General features: G+C 41.2%; 2 protein-coding genes across 2 annotated transcripts in view; one reads left to right on the top strand and one right to left on the bottom strand.

The window, feature by feature from the left end:
* The window catches only part of PEX3 (peroxisomal biogenesis factor 3), a 21,235-nt gene extending 14,366 nt beyond the window's left edge, over nt 1-6,869 (bottom strand). The window contains exon 1 of the mRNA XM_082302083.1: nt 6,725-6,869. Coding sequence (XP_082158209.1) covers nt 6,725-6,797 — 73 coding nt within the window. The 5' untranslated portion in view covers nt 6,798-6,869. The remainder of the gene's footprint in view (nt 1-6,724) is intronic.
* On the top strand, nt 6,830-17,342 carry ADAT2 (adenosine deaminase tRNA specific 2). The gene is made up of 6 exons (XM_082302095.1): nt 6,830-6,971; nt 7,133-7,237; nt 13,041-13,191; nt 13,733-13,839; nt 15,528-15,600; nt 15,716-17,342. Exons 1-6 carry the CDS (start codon nt 6,915-6,917, stop codon nt 15,754-15,756), a joined length of 534 nt encoding a protein of 177 aa, XP_082158221.1. The 5' UTR covers nt 6,830-6,914; the 3' UTR covers nt 15,757-17,342.

The following is a 17,342-nucleotide window of genomic DNA, read 5'->3' as shown; positions in this document are numbered from 1 at the left end:
CAATATTTGAACAAATGAGGCATTTAACAGTTGCTGAAAGCTGAAAGTTTCCAAATTAATTTTATAAACCAAATCTACAAAAACTATAAAAAACCCAAAAAACAAAAAAAACCCAACAAAAAACAAACAAACCAACCCCATAAACAAATCCAAACTTGACAAGATTTTGAATTCAGCTACATTTTTTAGGTTATTAAAACCTTCCAAAATATTCCCCAAAACTATCATCAGTGCTTGAAAAGGCTTGTCAACTTTGTGCTCCAATGTCCATGGTTGTAAAAAAATCCGGCTATTCATACTGGCATTATGTTTGCTCATAGGCAACTACAAGCCAGACCAGTCTGGAACAACCAGTCACTTCTATTTCCCAAAAGCCTCATAAAACAGAAATGGGTAAGTCTCTCCCTCACTTCAGCCTTTAGGCAGACTGACCATTTGCCATATGGAATATTCACTTCATTAGATGCAAACTTTAATATTATTATTATGGGCCCATATATGACAAATGTGATCTCACCATTAAATTGTTAACCAAAAATGAGACTTCACAATCAAGATTATTTTCATCTAAAATGTTACCAATTCCTGCTAAGAATATCTATTCAGAATACAACTGTCAGGTTACTTATTTTTTTCAGCTAATATACTGGAACAGAAACAATTTTTTTAGCATTAGTGATCAGTTCTTGAACACAAGGTATTTCCAATCATTTTACCCCACCACATTTTTCACATTACATTAATATATAGCCATTTGTCCAAATGACTAGTTTTGTTTACTTTTCTGCACCCCAAAATAAATCCTTTTAACTCCAGGTTTTGTGGGAGAAAAGTCATAAGTACAAAAAAATACCCTTCCTGAATGTAAACAGGACATAGCAGACATACAAACAGTTCAAGAAGAATCATGTGCATGCCCTGGAGTGATGTACTGGAGCAGCAGCTTTGAGATTGAGACAGCTAATTGCTTAACACTTGATTGTTAAGGCTGTGTGCCTACGCTGTACTAAGAGCTGCCGTGCCCGGTGAAGGTAAAAGTTGCAGCAGCAGTCACCCAGGTTTAACAAGGAGTCTCCAGAAAAAAACACTTGTCCAAAACAATGCAACACCAGCTCCTAAGTCTCATTTTTCCCTCCCTTCCCTGAACTAAGCTATAACTTTGACCCACTGTTAACAGATGTTGCTTAATCCAGGATTATCCTCTTCTTTGGAATGCGATGCATTAGTTAACCAAAGTAAAAGCTGCACCACCCACCCACCCGCCTTAGCAAACCCACCAAACAACAGCAATCTTGAGGTTTGGTTGTCAGCAGCAGACTATCTGTGTTACCAACTGCTTGGCCTGTAAGTGCCTCTAAGTCGCCTGGAGGATGCAGCACTTCACTTGTGAAATTCAAGTCTCAGTTGTCACAGTGAACTTCTGCCCATTACACTCCTTCCTGACAACAGCAGCAGAGCCTCTGCAAGTCTCTGGCTTATGAGACATGTCAAGGAGCTGCCAACCGGGGGGTTGGCTTGCATGGGTGTTTGCATTTTTCTTTAGGACAACCACGTGTATCTATATTAGTATGTTGCATTAATTCTGAGGACTTGACAATAATACAGACTTCTTCTAAGAAGTCCAGAATGAATGCATCACACAAAAACATCATCACATGGAGCTGGAGGCAGGACCAGAGAAAGCCACATCCAAAAACTGCCATGATGTCAAGTCAGCTAACAAACCTGTAAAAAACTAAGCTGGTATTTTGAAAGTCTCATTATAAACATGCAAAGTCAATACCAGCTTTTTATAATAACTAATATAACTTAATTTTACCTCTCAGTATGGGATAGGAGGTCTGCAAAAAGCTGCAGCAGCAAGATTTACTCATGTCTAATTAGCTAAACTATTGTATAGATGGAACTTCATACTAAATCTTCCCATAAGTTTCATACAAAATCAGGAATTAAGAAAATTCAGAAATAGTGAGACTGTCTATGAGATAATTCCTATGGAAGCCTTTTTCTGTCTTTATCAAAATGTGAACTATACAAAATGCTACAGTCTCAACACATCTGATTTGGAGGAGTCAGAAAAAGATGAGTGATAAAAACAAGGATTACATCAGCTGATATCAGATTCTTCAAGTACAGGAACTTCAGTAAGGATCTCAAACTACAATTCATACTGTGTTACAATTGATCTAGAAAGAGAAACGTATTTACATTTGTACGGGCTGCCTGTGCTGGATTTGGCTGGGATAGACTTAATTTTCTTCATAGTAGCTGGGAACAGTGTTGCTAATAGAGAGATATTTTTCTAACTGCTGAGCAAAGTACACAAAGTCAAGGCCTTTTCTGCCTATCACACCACCCCACCAGCAAGGAGGCCGGGGGTCACAAGGAGCTGGGAGGAAAGACAGCCAGGACAGCCGATCCCACAAGATCCAAGGGACATGCCACGTCATAGGATGTCATGCTTAGCAGGAAAATTTGGGGGGCAAATGGGGAGAAGGGGTGCACTGCTCAGGGACTGCTGGGCATCAGTCAGGCCTGATTCTCCTCCTCATCCCACCAGGGAGGGATGAGTGTGTCTGTGTGTCGCTATGTGTGTGTGAGGAAAAGGCTCTGTGGTGCTTTAGTTGCTGGCTGGGGAGTGCCCTGGGGTCTACAGCACCCATATCCTGTGGAAGCAACACTTTGATTTGAGATAAATATGCTCTAATTTGTCTCCATACCCCTCTTTGGCTGTAGCACTGTACAGTCTCTTCCCACCTTAATGTAAGTAATGGAAGAAGCTTACAAAGTCTGCAGGCTCTTACATGTTCAATCTAGTAGCCTCCAAGAGGTAGGATATTTCTCACATCACATAGTTTATGGCTTCCCATGAAAGGAAGGGCTCAGCCCTTTTCCTTTCCTTTTTTTCACAGGTGGAATGGAGGGCTGAGCAGAAGAGTGGGATAGGTAACTAGGAGGCATCAGGTTTTCAGGAAACCTCTTTTACAACCCTAAGTAACCTCAGCCCTCACTGCCACACTGACCTCGGGAAAACAGAAGGGAAATTTTCAGTTTTAAGAATTTTCTTATGTAGAAATTGTGCTGACACACAGAAGCCTGCATCCTTCCAGGACACGGACAGCTCCGTAAGTTGTGGTTTGTCCTCATGTTCAAGCAAGCCATGCATCAAGTGACATACAAGCCATACAACTGTCCCATTATGGTTGAAAACCATCTTTAAAACATGCAGGCACTAAAGCCTTATTCTCTTGGCAACACTGAGTCCCATCAGAACATATTTAATGCCCCTGTGCTTATTCACAAACCAAGCCAACTTTCTCTGCTAAGCAGAGAGATTTCTGAACTGAAATGCTTTTTCTGCAAGCCAAAGGTTGCAACAGATGAAATTCAGAAATAACTAATGCACCAATGAAATCAGAACCATGCATTGCAGACACACCCTGAGCTCGATCTTCCACTGCAGCAACAGAATTTCAATGGTGAATCATTTTGCAATATCTACTGAAATCTACCTTGAATGCTGAGCACAGAGATAAAAAACTACTTTAAACAAACTGTCCAATAAACACATGAACCTTAGGTGTCTTTGTGGCTTCATCATGCTCTCTCTCTCTACTTTACATATTTTTAGAGGGTTTGATCCCAGACCACTAGATCTTGCTTGCTTGCTTGAAGAGATTTAAGTATTTTCAGTATGCAACTTATTATATATTGTTAAAGAAACAAGTTCTAAAGAAAGTGTTTGTACAGGGTCTTTGCCAAGGTGAGGCCTTCTCAACCCTGCCCTGTGGTTAAAGGGAAGTTACATATATTTTTCAGTTGTTTTTTCCCCTCAATTTGAGCTCTTATTTTTTGAGATTTGTATCTTCATAAGCAGTAAAACCCGTTGTAGTGTTGGGATTGAGAGAAATTGCACGTACAATAACAGTCACTGATAACACACATGGAATCCACTTCAGTAAACAGAGGAAAAGCTACCAACCAACTCTGATTTTGGTGCGGTAATTCTTCAGTAACACAACACTGATACAACACTGTATCAGTAATAATGTAGAAACTCCTATACTGTCCAATGAATCATTAAATATTCACATTAAGCTCTGACAATGTGCCAGTTAAGGACTTAAAATCATTAAATCTTGTGATGTCCCATTTTCCCTGTTATACCCTCCTTCCCAGAAAATGCACCTGCAGCTCTTAAAAAACCACTAGAGAATGTAGATCCCAGACTCTGCAACTAAATCAGCAGATCTGGATGCTTTCCTTAAATCATTCAGCCACTTCCAAATATTCTGTCTTCAGGTAAAAGCAGTGTGTAAAGTTGGATTCCACCTTTCAAGATTTTGCAGTATTTTCTGGAGAGTCCACCACAGATCTCAGAGTTCTGATTCAGTGGTGGTAGCATTACCATAGCTCATGGAGTTATTTTAAGGTCTGATCCATAACTATGTAGATGACCAAAGCACTCAAGATTCAGCTGCTGAACAACTATAAAGCAGCACTCTGCCGTAATTCACTCCATCTCCCTGGCTCCCTCAAAATACCATGGTGGAAAGTTGCCACCCGTGGCAGCTAATGATGTTTACCTGCTTGTGGAAGCCCAGATTTACTTCAGTCTCAAATACATAAAAACCAATTCTCTAAGAGCCCTCAAATGCTACACAGCCTGAAGAAATGGATAATTGATCCATGCTGCAGAAAATGACAGCATAGTTAAATATTTTCAGTCAGAAGTTGAAATGCTTATTAGAGAAGGAGTATGTTGGGTTTTTTTTTTGGTTTGGTAGTTCTTTAAGTGACATTATTTTAGTCCATAATTATTATTTTAAGTGCACTTCATCCAGTCAGTAGCATTTTAGTGAAAGTGACACTGAGCTGTATATAAACAACACCAATCATAAGGAAAAAACTCCAAATTCAGTTAGGTTGGTTTGCAGGCTGGCAGAAGGCTGTTTATACATGAGGAATTTAAGATTTCAGGCTATGAGGACTACTAGAGCCACAAGCTCCCATATGCCTGCTTTACCACTTGGGAATTGATCCATGTTTACTCACTAGAACTGGGACAAGTGATTTTTTACTATTCCCATTTGTCCACCCACCACTCTCACACAGACAGTTGAAGGGGAAGGGGAGCATCTTCCAGGTGACAGCCTGGTGTATGTATCTGTTTGCTTAACACATGGAGCTGATAGTGAGGTGGTAAACATGACTGTATGCTGCACTTGCAGAGTCACAAAACCTGCAGGTGAGGGGGTGAACTGGAGGAGCAGCCTGACAAGTACTGCAGTAACCATCACCCCAGCCTGTTATCATGGATTAATTGGCACTCTGCGGAAAGACGCAGAAGGAATTAACGATGAAAGAATGCAGATAACACAAGAACCAAGGCAAGCCAGAAGTAAATACAATTCACCTTCACAGGGGACTTCAGCCCAATATATGACAAAACATACTACAAAAGCCTTGCAGCCCTCAGAACATTCAACTGTTCAGGCAAGTTCCAGTTCTGTGTCATTTACATCGGATGTAAGTACGTCTGATGACTGAGTGCACAAAGACATGGCTGTGCCTTTTGAGGAGTATCTAATCTCCAGCTATGCACTTTTAACACAGAGAGACAGATCCAATGTGCCCCTTTAAATCCAATTCCAACTAAAAACAACCCTATAATACTCCTGGGGAAGGTGGAGCTTACTAGACCATAACCACCCTATAGGTTAGACAAGAGCCTTAAGGGAGAAAGAAGGGCTCGAATAATTAAACCAAATCCTCTCTGTGAAAGCTTTGTGTCTGCAACTAATCTGTATTTGTCCAGAGACAGGCAATGAAGGTGGTGAAGGGTTTGGAGCACGTGTCCTATAAAGAGTGGCTGGCTGAGGGAGCTGGGGGTGTTTAGCCCAGAGAAAAGAGGCTCGGGGGAACCTTATCACTCTCTACAAATACCTGAAAGGAGGTTGTAGCCAGGTGGGGGTCAGTCTCTTCTCCCAGGTAACAAATGACAGAACAAGAGCACATAGTCTTAATGTGCACCAGGGGAGGTTTAGGTATGACGTCAGGAGGAATTTCTTCACAGAAAGGGTGATTAGACATTGGAAAGGGCTGCCCATGGAGGTGGTGGAGTCCCCGTCCCTGGAGGTGTTTAAGGAAAGACTGCATGTGGCACTTGAGTGCCATGGTCTAGTTGACAAGGTGGTGTTCGGTCGCAGGTTGGACTCGACGATCTCTTTTCCAACCTAATTGATTCTGCGATATTTGAAAATTCACCTCAACGCACAAGTCACATATGAAAGCGTAGGTTTTCAGTCTGCATCCTTAAAAACAACACAAGCGTCACCCACGCTTTGCGAGTTTAAACGTTGTTTCAAACCAACGCGATTACCCGCCGTAAGAACACCCGGACAACCCGAGTCCCTGTCTTTTAGGGCTTAAAGGACGACGCGTAGATTCCCCTTCCTGCCTCGGGCGAAAGTCCTGCTGGCACCTGGGCTCCCCGGCGGCGGACGGTGAGAGCGCTTCGCTGTCACCAGGTGGGCGCAGGGCCCGGGGGCACGGAGCCTCTCCAGCCAGCACGGGACCCGCCTGGCCGCAGGGGCTCGTCGGGCCCAGCGCCAGCTCCAGGGGGGCCTCTCCGGCGGGAGCCGGGAGCGCTCTGCGGGGAGGCCCCACGGCCGGCACCGCATGCCCCCGTATTATCGCCCCCGCCCCTCGACCGGGAACTCACCGCCAAGGAAAGTGCCGAGGACGAGGCATTTCTTCTTGTGCCGCTTAAGGAAACTCCAGAGCGAGCGCAGCATCCTGCGCGCCCGGCCCGGCCCGGCCGCCCCTCGGCTGCCCGCGGCGGCGGAAGGGGCGGAGGCGGCGGCGGCAGCGACACCGCCCGCGGTGCCCCGGAAACAGCGCCCGGGCCCGGCATGGCGGAGGGGGGAGAGGCGGCCGTGCTGGCCTGGATGGACCAGGCTCTCGACGTGGTCAGTGCGGGCCGGGGCTCCCGCTGTCGCTCCTCGGGGAGCCCCGGGGCCCCTCACGGCAGCGGGGAGGGGGCGGGAAATGGGAGCCGGCGGAAGCTCCTGCCGTTGTTGTGACGCTGTCCCGTGCCTCTCGTGAGTCTGTCTGTCCGTCTGTCCCGCAGGCTAAAGAGGCGCTGGAGAAAGGCGAGGTTCCCGTGGGCTGCCTGCTGGTCTACAACGGCGAGGTCATAGGCAGGGGCAGGAACGAGGTCAACGAGACGAAGAACGTGAGTTGAGGTCCGCCCGGGGACACCGTGGCTGTGCCACCCCTGCTCTGCCCCGCTCTTGTCCTGTTGCTGGGTCTCAAACGTGCTCTCTTAAAGTCACCTGGGAGTTAAGAGTAAGAAATGACTGACCTGTGCAGCCTTTCCTGATGAAGTTCTGTCCACAGGCCGGAACAAAAAGATATTGCCTATAGATTTTAGACCTGTTGCAACTTTAACCATCAAATTAGCTATAAGATCTTATGCTGAGAAACCTGTTAATGCCAACAGGGGTTTTGTACAAGTGCAAGTTTCGTATAAATTTGATTGCAGGATCTGGCTGTAATTTATATTAGATGTCTCAAATTTCAAAACACAATAAAAAGTCAAAATGAGTCTTTCAAGCTCAAAAATGCATTAGTAAAGATGAATCATTATACTAATTTGTTCTGCAGGACAATCTTTAATGTACTAAGAGAATTCTAATACATCTCTAAGAAAGCTGGATGACAGAGAAGTTAGGTATCTCATCGTTGTAAACACTGTGGGGAAGCAGACACTTTTTGGGAAAATCATGCCAGAGATATTATGTTAAAATCCCATGTTAATAGACAGAACATAGCTGACAAGACTGATAACAAAATCAACTTAAAAATATCAGGGAAACTTTCAGCCATTTTCGGTGTCAGGGCTGACTGAAGGTACATACTAAAATGCAAGTAGCCTGATTTTAAAAAATTCAGCTGGATTTTGGAAACAGTAATCTGTTAATATCTTTGGAAGCCAAGCTTATTTTTAATTGCTGCTTAGCTCAAGTTTCAGTTATTTTGTGGCTTAATTTTCATAAATGTTTGTATTGTAGTGATTGGAAATGCTGGGTACTTAGTGCTTCTAAATTTTTTATCAGATACTTAATTGCTCCATGTAGTCTAAAAGAAAATGTAAGCTTGAAAGAAGTACTTGTTATGAAATGTGAATGCAGAAAATGGTTTTCAGTTTTCTCCTAACAATTTCTGGCATTATTTAGGGACCATCCTGGGGAAAAAAACAATCCTGTTGAACCATTGAGGCAGTGCCAGGAGACATCATAAATGTCAAGGTCTGTTTGTCCCACCTTATATTGAAGGTCTTCTCCAGAACATCATTCCTCAGATGGCTAAAAAATGTCTGATTTCCAGTTTCAAACTTTTTATGTTCTGTTTATATCTCCCTGTTCTTGTGCCAGAATCATCCATTATTTTACATAGCTTGGATGTATTTAAATTCTTATTCCTTTTCGGCTTTTATTTTTCCCGAGCCAGCTGTTTAATTTCCTCTCAGAAGACAGGCTTGCTTTCTGTGTTCATTATAATAATTCTTTTATATAGCCATTCAAGCTTTGTTTCATTTTTCTTGAATTCACTTAACCAGAACTCTGTATTTTATTCCAGATGGACTTGTGCTTTGTTCGATAACAATTGTACTTCACATTCTCCTTGGAAGGAAGTCCACGCATCTTTTCTGGAGCTTCCTTGGTCTTTTATGCTGTTCTGTTATTCTTCATTTGTTATTCTGAAATTTTTTTTACTCCCACCTAGAATGCCATCCACCTCTTGAGTGACACTCTCACCCTGTCACTTCTCATGATGTCTTTCATCATGCAAAAGACATCATATCGTCAGCTGTTTTCTGCAGGTGTTTTTCCAGTTAATGCCAGTGACACAACTGAAAACATTTAAGCCAAATGATCTTTGAGTGTCTATGGTAAAGAGTTCCCTCTGGACAAGTATTTCCCCTGTCAATGCAATGTTTTTTCTTTTCTTGATCACCTTACATTTCTTGCATTGGGCTGTTTTCCCCACTCACAATAATTCAACACATTGTGCTGTGCCAGATGCACTGGAAGTGTCTAGAGAGACTGGTGTTTCTCTTGCCTAGAAAAAACATTTGTCAGAGAAAGTTACTAGGTTAATTTAGTGTCAGCTATCTTACTGGTTTCTTGTTTAATTTACCTTTTATTAGGACTAGTCCTTGTCACGCTACTTTCAAGGTTTGTTGTCTTGCCTATTTTACTGTTGAGACCCTCCTGGATCTGTAGGTGTCAGGACTGTATGACACCCGTCCTTCCTGTTCTTCGTTACAGTGACTCTGTTTGCTCTGACAGGTTGCAGTCATGCAGTACTCTGCCTTGATGCATTAAAACGTTGCTGGGAGACTGGCAGCCTTGTGCACAAGGTCTTGAGCATTTTTTGATGGCAATGATAATATCGACTTGGGGTTTACTCCTCATCCCTCTTCCATGCCCTAGGCAATTTTTAAAGGCCTAAGTCTCTATCTCATATGCTGTAATTTGTGCTTTCTTGCTCTTACTCAGCCTTTTCACCACATTCTCTGCATCATTTTTTATTGAAAAGGCAAATTATAAATTTTCTTTTGGAATAATACTATAATTATATTTAAGTCTCATCTCAAAGTCACTGTAGTAGTGCTAACTCTTTTTTCACGTGTTTTCTCTCAAGGTACTTTTACTTTTCATGTCATTTGTTTTGCGGGGTTGACATTTGATATTTCTTCCTTTAGCCTTTGCTTTCTGACTTCCAAAATGCAGCTCTATAAATACTGACTTTTTTAACTTCTTGAAAACTTTGTTCCTGCTTTGAAAAAGGGATCATTTATCCAGTTAGATCTTCAGTCTTTCCCTGCAATTCTGCCTTTGGTCAGGAATCAACTTGCTGCTGGGCCTTTTGTCAAATAAATTCTGTCTTCTCCTTTAGCAGGTCCCTGCATCCCCTGATGTAATGGGCTGAAGTTAGGAGCAGGTAGTGTCTTCTTTATGCCCTCTTTCATTATGTTCCTAAACTGCTAATTTTGGCAAAAAAATTTAGTTGCCAAAAACTCTCCAGTGTTTTCAGGCTGTGTCCTGTCACCCTGCATACTTTGTTTCTGCCCACCATGTCCACAGGAGAACGTATTAATGTCAGAGATACTGCTGCTTACTCTGTGGAAATTACCTGCAAAATTATTGATCATTGCATTCTTCTGGGAGAAGTTGCCTTTGGGAGAAGGGAGTTTATATACAGCTGTGTTTGTTTTTATTTTTTTAGGAGCATGGCTGTGGCATCAGCATTTCAAAATAGTTAGGCATGACATTACTTGTCTTTGCTGGGCAACAGTGCAGCAAATGTCTGTGTAAGACATTGGTTTTTGACAGCCTGGCGATTCCTTCACAAACTTGTGCCAGTGCTGTGTTCCCTCTGGCAGCTCCCACACTTGCTTGTTCACAGTCTTGCCTCACAGCAACCTGAAAATTTTCTCCCTTACAGCATATGTGACCCTTCCCAGCTAGTTTTGGCATCTTTATTCCCACATGTGATGCAATCATTCACTACCCAGTAAAATGCTCTCTGTCTTAGGTCCTTTGTTGATACACACAGACATCTCCTCTTTGTTCTGTCCTGTTGGGTCATTGTGGCAAGTGTCTTGCAGGCACACTACGGGATAATGGAAAATGAAGTATTGTTTGTCTAATGAAGCCATAAGATAACACAGAACTTTGAACTTTGGTCCCCTTCACTCCCACTTGTTAATGATGGTCTAAAATTTAGAAAGTAATCTTTTTAGGGCAGTGATGATATCTTTATTTGTCTGTGAAATGTTTGACACAGTTTGGGGCACTGTCAAGGCTTTTACCCCGAGTCAGCTTTTTTCCTTGGTACACCATCTGCCACTCTGTAACAATTCTCATTCTTGCTTGCTACTCTTAACCTGTTTTTGCTTTCTTGGCTTTAAAATAGCCTGTAATATTTGGCAAGTTAAGCTTATGAATTGAGTCAGTAATTCAAAATTAAAATAATCCCTCTTGTATCTTATTTTACACACAGCAAGTCAAAAAAAGGCTATCTAGTCATAGCTTAATGAAAAACAAAATCTTAAGACAGACCTAGAAGGTCAGTTTTTATCCCTTGTCTTGTCTTGTCTTGTCTTTAGGAGGGACCTTTAACAGGTGCATAAGGAGGGAGCTCATGAAACAAGAAGGGAGTAGCGTAAACCTTCCCCTCCATATACTTTCCACTTCTGAAAGTGAATAGCTTAGGGATTTCCCAAGTCCAAGACTGTATCTGGATCATTGCTTCTGATAGCTGTCTGTGCACATATCCTCCATGAATTTGTCTAAACCTTTTTTGAACTAATTTATGTTTTTGGCTTCCATAGCATCCTGTGGCAATGAGTTTCACAATATAATTATGTGCTTTGTGAAAGAGTACTTCCTTTTGTTTGTTTTATATCTGCTGCCTGATAATTTCATTGAGTGCTCACTTGTTATGAGAAATAATAAATCACAGTTATAACTGTGATTTTTCCACATTTTTCTTGATTGTTTTAAAAACCTCTACTGTAGTCCTCTTAACTTAGAAAACTAATGACTGTATCTGTTAAGAGCCACAGTCTAATTAGTCTCTAAACGGAGACTGTTCTGTAACTTGGATAATCCTTTCTCACCCTGAGGTGAATTTGTCCCACTGTTCCTGTGTCTTTATGACATGAGATGACAAAACCAGTGTGTATTACTTAAGTTATGGGTACACTGATGTGTAGTAATGTTCTGTATTAGTGTAATCTCTTTTCTGTAGCTGTCTTCTATCACCACAGAAGCTGGTATGACCTGCGGCAGCTGCATGGCCTTTTTAGGAGTTCTAAACCATTTTTGAACTGTATTAAACATTGCAGTACTTTGCCTTGTGTTGTAGAGCATCTCACTGTTATCACCACAGATCTTCACAGTGCTAAAACATTAGCCCAAGTCCATGTTTTGAGAGGAAGCTATCAAGGGTCATATAAAGACATACTAAACAGAAGTACAAGTATCATCTGGATTGATTGTCTTACTCTAATGCTTGTGTCAAAAATATCCTATTTTTTCAGAATAGATAGAAAAAGAAGGAAAATACTAAGTCTTAATTCAAATAAGCATCAGGCTCTAACTGGAGGGTCCTTTCAAAACTAGTACTTTCTGAAATTTTTGCTGTGACATTTCATTGGCATAACACAGTGCTGCAGACATTTCAGAGCGGTACTGGGGCATTACTGATTGTTTGGTCTCTCTGCAATTAAAGTCAACGCTTTTGTTGAGGTTTTTGTGCCATAGATGTTGAGATACTAATTCAATTATCTTGGATAAAAAAAAGAGATTAATATTCCTTTGTCTTTTTGTAGTCAGTCATATACGACAATCCCTGCCTATTACTTGAGGGACTTACCGTACCTGTATGTATTCCCAGGCAGCATTAAACGTGAGGCAAACTGAAAATGCTGTGTGTACAAAGCATGCCAGGCAGTTGCAGAAACATACTGAAATTATTGCATATTCACAGTGTATTCATTCCTTGCAAGCCCAGTAACATTGTCAGAGGAAGGAAAAGGTACCAGCAAGGAGCATTTTCTTGATATTTCCAGAGAAAGTAATCCAGCCTGTATTATTGCTCTTGGAAGTAGAGTAGACTATGGGCTACATTAGTTATGCCAGTGGGCTTTGTGTGTCCCTTAAGCCTCAAGCAGAGTTTTCATGTCCTGTCTCACTGTGCTGGCATGACTGAGAGAGGAGAACTTCTGAGCATGCTCCTCTGCCTAGGAAAAAGTAGAAGAAAAAACTGGCACTTGTGGCTCTTGTGTGCCGCACACAAGAGGTTGAGGTTGAATATGGGCTTTCTTGGGCTGAGTATTTCTTCTGATGTCTGGGTGGCATGAAATTTCCTTTGCAGCTTGAACCAGCAAAGAGCATTACATTACTTCTATAACAAAAGCGAATAAATGCAAACTTTTAAGAAAATACTTTTTTTTTATCTCCTAGGCTACTCGACATGCAGAAATGGTGGCAATCGACCAGGTCCTTGACTGGTGCAAGCAACACGACAGGGATTATAGGGAAGTGTTTCCGCAGCTGGTGTTGTACGTAACTGTAGAGCCCTGTATCATGTGTGCAGCTGCTCTGCGCTTGATGAGTATCCTTTCATGCTGACTCACACTGGGAACTCGGTGTCAAACCATTACTCTTTTGGCAGTGAACCCACAAAGAAAGGCTTGACAGTGTCAGGGAAAGCTGTGAGGGGTGGTTTGAGGGTCTGCACCCACCTCCATGCTGAATAGTGAGAGACTCAGGAGTGAAAGATATGATGCAGTTATGACAAACAACTGCTCTTAGAGATGAAAAATACATTTTAGAGATGTCTTTTGGTATGTAAAATGAGCTAGGTGCAGTTCAGTGTTCAGTTCTGAATGTTGCATCTATCAGTAAACCATGTCTTTGTATGCCTCTGCTTTGGGATTCATGCTTCTCCTTTTCTGAGAAAAGCTGGATGTGCAGCTTCAGCAATACATCTTATATCATTCAAAAGTAAGTTCTGATTTTATGAGGGAGGAATTGTAGCTCAGACTAATTTAGCTTGAAAAGTACGAGCACATTTTAGGAAATTTGATGACTGCCTAGATCAGGCTTCTGTATTTCCTGCTTGTTTTTCACTTAATACCTTGACTCACTCCCATAAATTCCACGGGTTGTATATGGCTGTCGAAATGAGCGATTTGGAGGCTGTGGCTCAGTTTTGAGCATCTCATCTGATGATATGGTGGACTCAGGAGACCCATTTGAAGTAAGCTATAAAATGTTTCCCTTTGTTTTCCAGCTAGGATAGTGTGCCTGTCTTCGTTACCAGGCTTTGAGAATGTTATGCATCACTTTAAGAAGACACAGATGAAAGTTGAAAGTCAAGTAAACTTGGCTTTATAAGAAAATAATGTAAAAAACAATTAGGTCCTTAAAGAAAAGAAAATTGAGGAAAAGCCTGATGACAGTCTTAAATTATTTTAAAGGATGTATCAAAGGGGAGGGAAAGAATTATGCTTGTGAAACAAGGTAAGAATTAAATTTATCTAAAATATGTGTAATACTTAGAACAGTAAGTATATGCTGCGGGAAAAGATGAGGGAAAATTATTTTAAACTGCAGAATGTACAAACACATAATTAATAAAGTAAGAGCAACTTAAAAAATTACTGGGTTTTGGCTGAGCCTTTGGAAATGATTGTATTTTTGTTTTCAGTCTGTGTGTTTATGAGGTAAAATGTATTATCTTAGACTTACTTCATGTAGTTCAAATCCCAAAATAAATCTGAACTGCAAAAGTAGCAGAGGAAATTCAGTTTAGGTATCAAGAAACTTTCTGAATAGTAGGGATGCTGAAAGACTGAACAATGTCTGGGGTGATTGAGGCATCTTTGTCATGTGAGAAGGGCTTGACAGGCTTTCAGTGGAGGTAGAGTATAAGTAAATCTAGGTGCTTTACAGCATAATATTACCTGTGTACCCATACATACCTGTAAAGAGTATTTATTGCATTTTATTTATTACATTATGCACAGTTGTACATGATCCTGCCTTATACAAAGATACTGATTAGGGTTCCTGGAGTTCTTTTCCACACTTCACATTAATGATTTAATGAATGTAAAAAACAAGTAATGTATTTCAGCATTGTAAATAAGCACTAAAGGCTCAAGTCTCAAAGAATTTCAGTCAGCAAGACAATACTGTTTGGCACTCCAGTGTAAACATATTAGGCATCTTTCTGTCAGGGTGTCAGTGAGACTAACATCTGAATTAATTGGTGTAGTCAGTACTGGAAGAGTGTTCATTTGCTAACATTGCATGTGGTATTTAATTTTTTTTATACATTCAGAAGAAAAAAAGGAGAAGGCTCTTGATACTATGAATCCTTTGTTTCTGTACGCAACTGCTGTGGGATGTACAGGAGTAACTAATTATTTTCTAGCATGGGTGGAGATTTATTTAGTGTGAGTGACATTTAAATGCCCTGTCATTAGTGTTCATGGCCTGGAAAAGTATTTTAGAATGACCAAAAAGAACTGAAAGGTGACTTTTAGGAATAAAGAATGGATATGTGGATGAGTGTTTTCTGTCAGGAATCTCATCTGCAGATACCTAGGTGTATGTCTCTTACATTCCCAAGTGCTTGAGGAGTATGTGAGGTTGGAAACACATTAAGAAGAAAGTAACTGTAGATTGCATTAAAATTTTACATAATTTACTAAGGAAGTTTGTTTTGCCTAATTTTGAGTTATTAGGGAAATTACTTACTCTACTAAGCCTCAACATAGTATTTTTCAAATGTATTAGGTATTAAACCTGAAAAGGAGGTTTTTTTGACCCCTAAGTTGACAGTACAGTTGTTTAAAATTATTCTGTACTCAAGGCATTATTGTGAAGCATAGAATACATTATTCTCAGATGTGCTGACTGACATCATTCTAATTTGAACAGTGCTCTTCTGGCTATCGTGCTGAAGAAGCAGTGGAGTTGTTAAAAGCTTTCTACAGACAAGAAAATCCCAATGGTAGGTTTTACATTAATGCATCCATTTTGATCCCAACCTAGTTTAAAAGAATGTTGGCACTGGAATTACTGTCATTCACTTCTGATGATTCTTTTCCTTTCCTGTTTCTTGGCAGCACCAAAATCAAAAGTACGGAAAAAGGATCGTCGAAAGTAGCCCTACACTGGTGGGACACAGAAACATAACCAAAAAATGATATGTGAAGGTTTCCACAGCATCGTGCTTTTTTAAAATGTGCAGTTCAATCAAACTATGTTTAATTTTCTGTACAGAGGTTTTACTAATAGGATACTTAGTATCTGCTCCCATGTTTCTATGTTTATGACTTCTTGTTATCATAATGACAAAATGAAAGAATAAATGGCTGTTTTTTAGAAAGAGGAAAATTGGTGGTTCAAGTCCACTTGTTTACAGACATCCATTAAATTGGTGCTTTTGTACAGCACATTCTAGAACTTTTTTTTCCTTCTGTCTGTGGAGAAGTGTGGAGGGCTGGGAGCCCTTGGCACAAGAGCCTTCTGTTCTCCCTTGGAGAAGAGAGGTCTTGGGGCAAGACAATCTTCCCCAGAGATAAGCAACCTTCCTCTGGGTCATGGCAAGAAAGTGAACCACCCCCAGCATGCCTTGTTTCTATATGGTAATAGCCTGTACCCCGTTGGCTACCTGGTTTCTACCCCACCCCCTGCCTGCCCCATATAACCTCTGTCCCCAAGCCCTGATGAAGGGAGCCTTGTCCTTGTCCCTAGCCACCTCTTCACAGGGACTGCTGGACAATAAAGGCTACCTCTGTGGAACTGCTATACAAGGCTCCTGTCTCTCTATCCCCAAGTTTGCCGTGGGTGATTTCACAAAGAGCTGAATCGCAAGAGCTGGAATCACTTGTAGCTGAGAAATCACTGCACTTCCTGAAATCACTTGTTGCCCAGGGAAGCCGGCCACCGCTTCTGGAAGAGTTGTCCTTACAGGACACTCTTTCTAGGAAGGTCGTGGCACACCGGGTTGCCCATCCCCTGGCCACCTGGAAGCAACAGAGAAGCATCTTGCTTTCAGTAGTAAATGTTTGCTTAGGCAAGTAAGTAACTCTCTTGGAAGGTTACATTTGTAAGTCCTTTACAGTCCGTGTGTGTGTATTTATTCAAAAGGCATATAAAGGAATTGGTACAGTCCTTGAAGACTTAAGCCCATTGTAAATGTTTCTCCATTTTTTTTTACACTCCCTCTAGCACAAGCTAGATTTTCAGATGTAATTTCTGAGTCACATACCTGTGTAGACAGGGACATACGCACAATCACTTGTCTGTTTGTGTATGCTGTTGCTTGGTAAGGATAAGCAAACATCACCTGGCTGCACAGCACTTTCATACAAAATTGCGGAGAAACTCCACAACTCTTTAGACTGTCCACTCCTCTTGTGAATGTTAGTGTAAGAAATACTTCATTTTTAAGAATCCACTAAGAAGTTGAAGCTGTTCTCACTACTAAGTTATAGTAACCGAGATGGGCAGATACAAGTGAAAACCAGAAAATGAAGTTGGTAATAACATGAATAAAATATATTTAAGATATTTATCTTTTCATAGTGTTGGTGGGCTTTGTCATTTCCGTGTACTTTGCTTGGCCATGCAGTAATTTATAATCCAGAAGAGGGCCTTCAAGTTCCACTAATGAATTAAGAATACAAGTACTGTTCAATCTTGATTGTATACCTCTTAGTGTATACTTACATTAAGGATGGAATTGTT

This window comes from Coloeus monedula (genome assembly GCF_965178545.1).
Source record: "Coloeus monedula genome assembly, chromosome: 2".
NCBI lineage: Eukaryota > Metazoa > Chordata > Aves > Passeriformes > Corvidae > Coloeus > Coloeus monedula.
This window is presented reverse-complemented; position numbering and strand designations above follow the sequence as displayed.

Bases quoted from the DNA above. Each gene is read 5' to 3' on its own strand.
- ADAT2 (XM_082302095.1), top strand. From the start codon at position 6,915: ATGGCGGAGGGGGGAGAGGCGGCCGTGCTGGCCTGGATGGACCAGGCT. The intron at 6,972-7,132 runs GTCAGTGCGGGC...TCTGTCCCGCAG, and splicing joins TGGACCAGGCTCTCGACGTG to GCTAAAGAGGCGCTGGAGAA. The intron at 15,601-15,715 runs GTAGGTTTTACA...GTTTCTTGGCAG, and splicing joins CAGACAAGAAAATCCCAATG to CACCAAAATCAAAAGTACGG.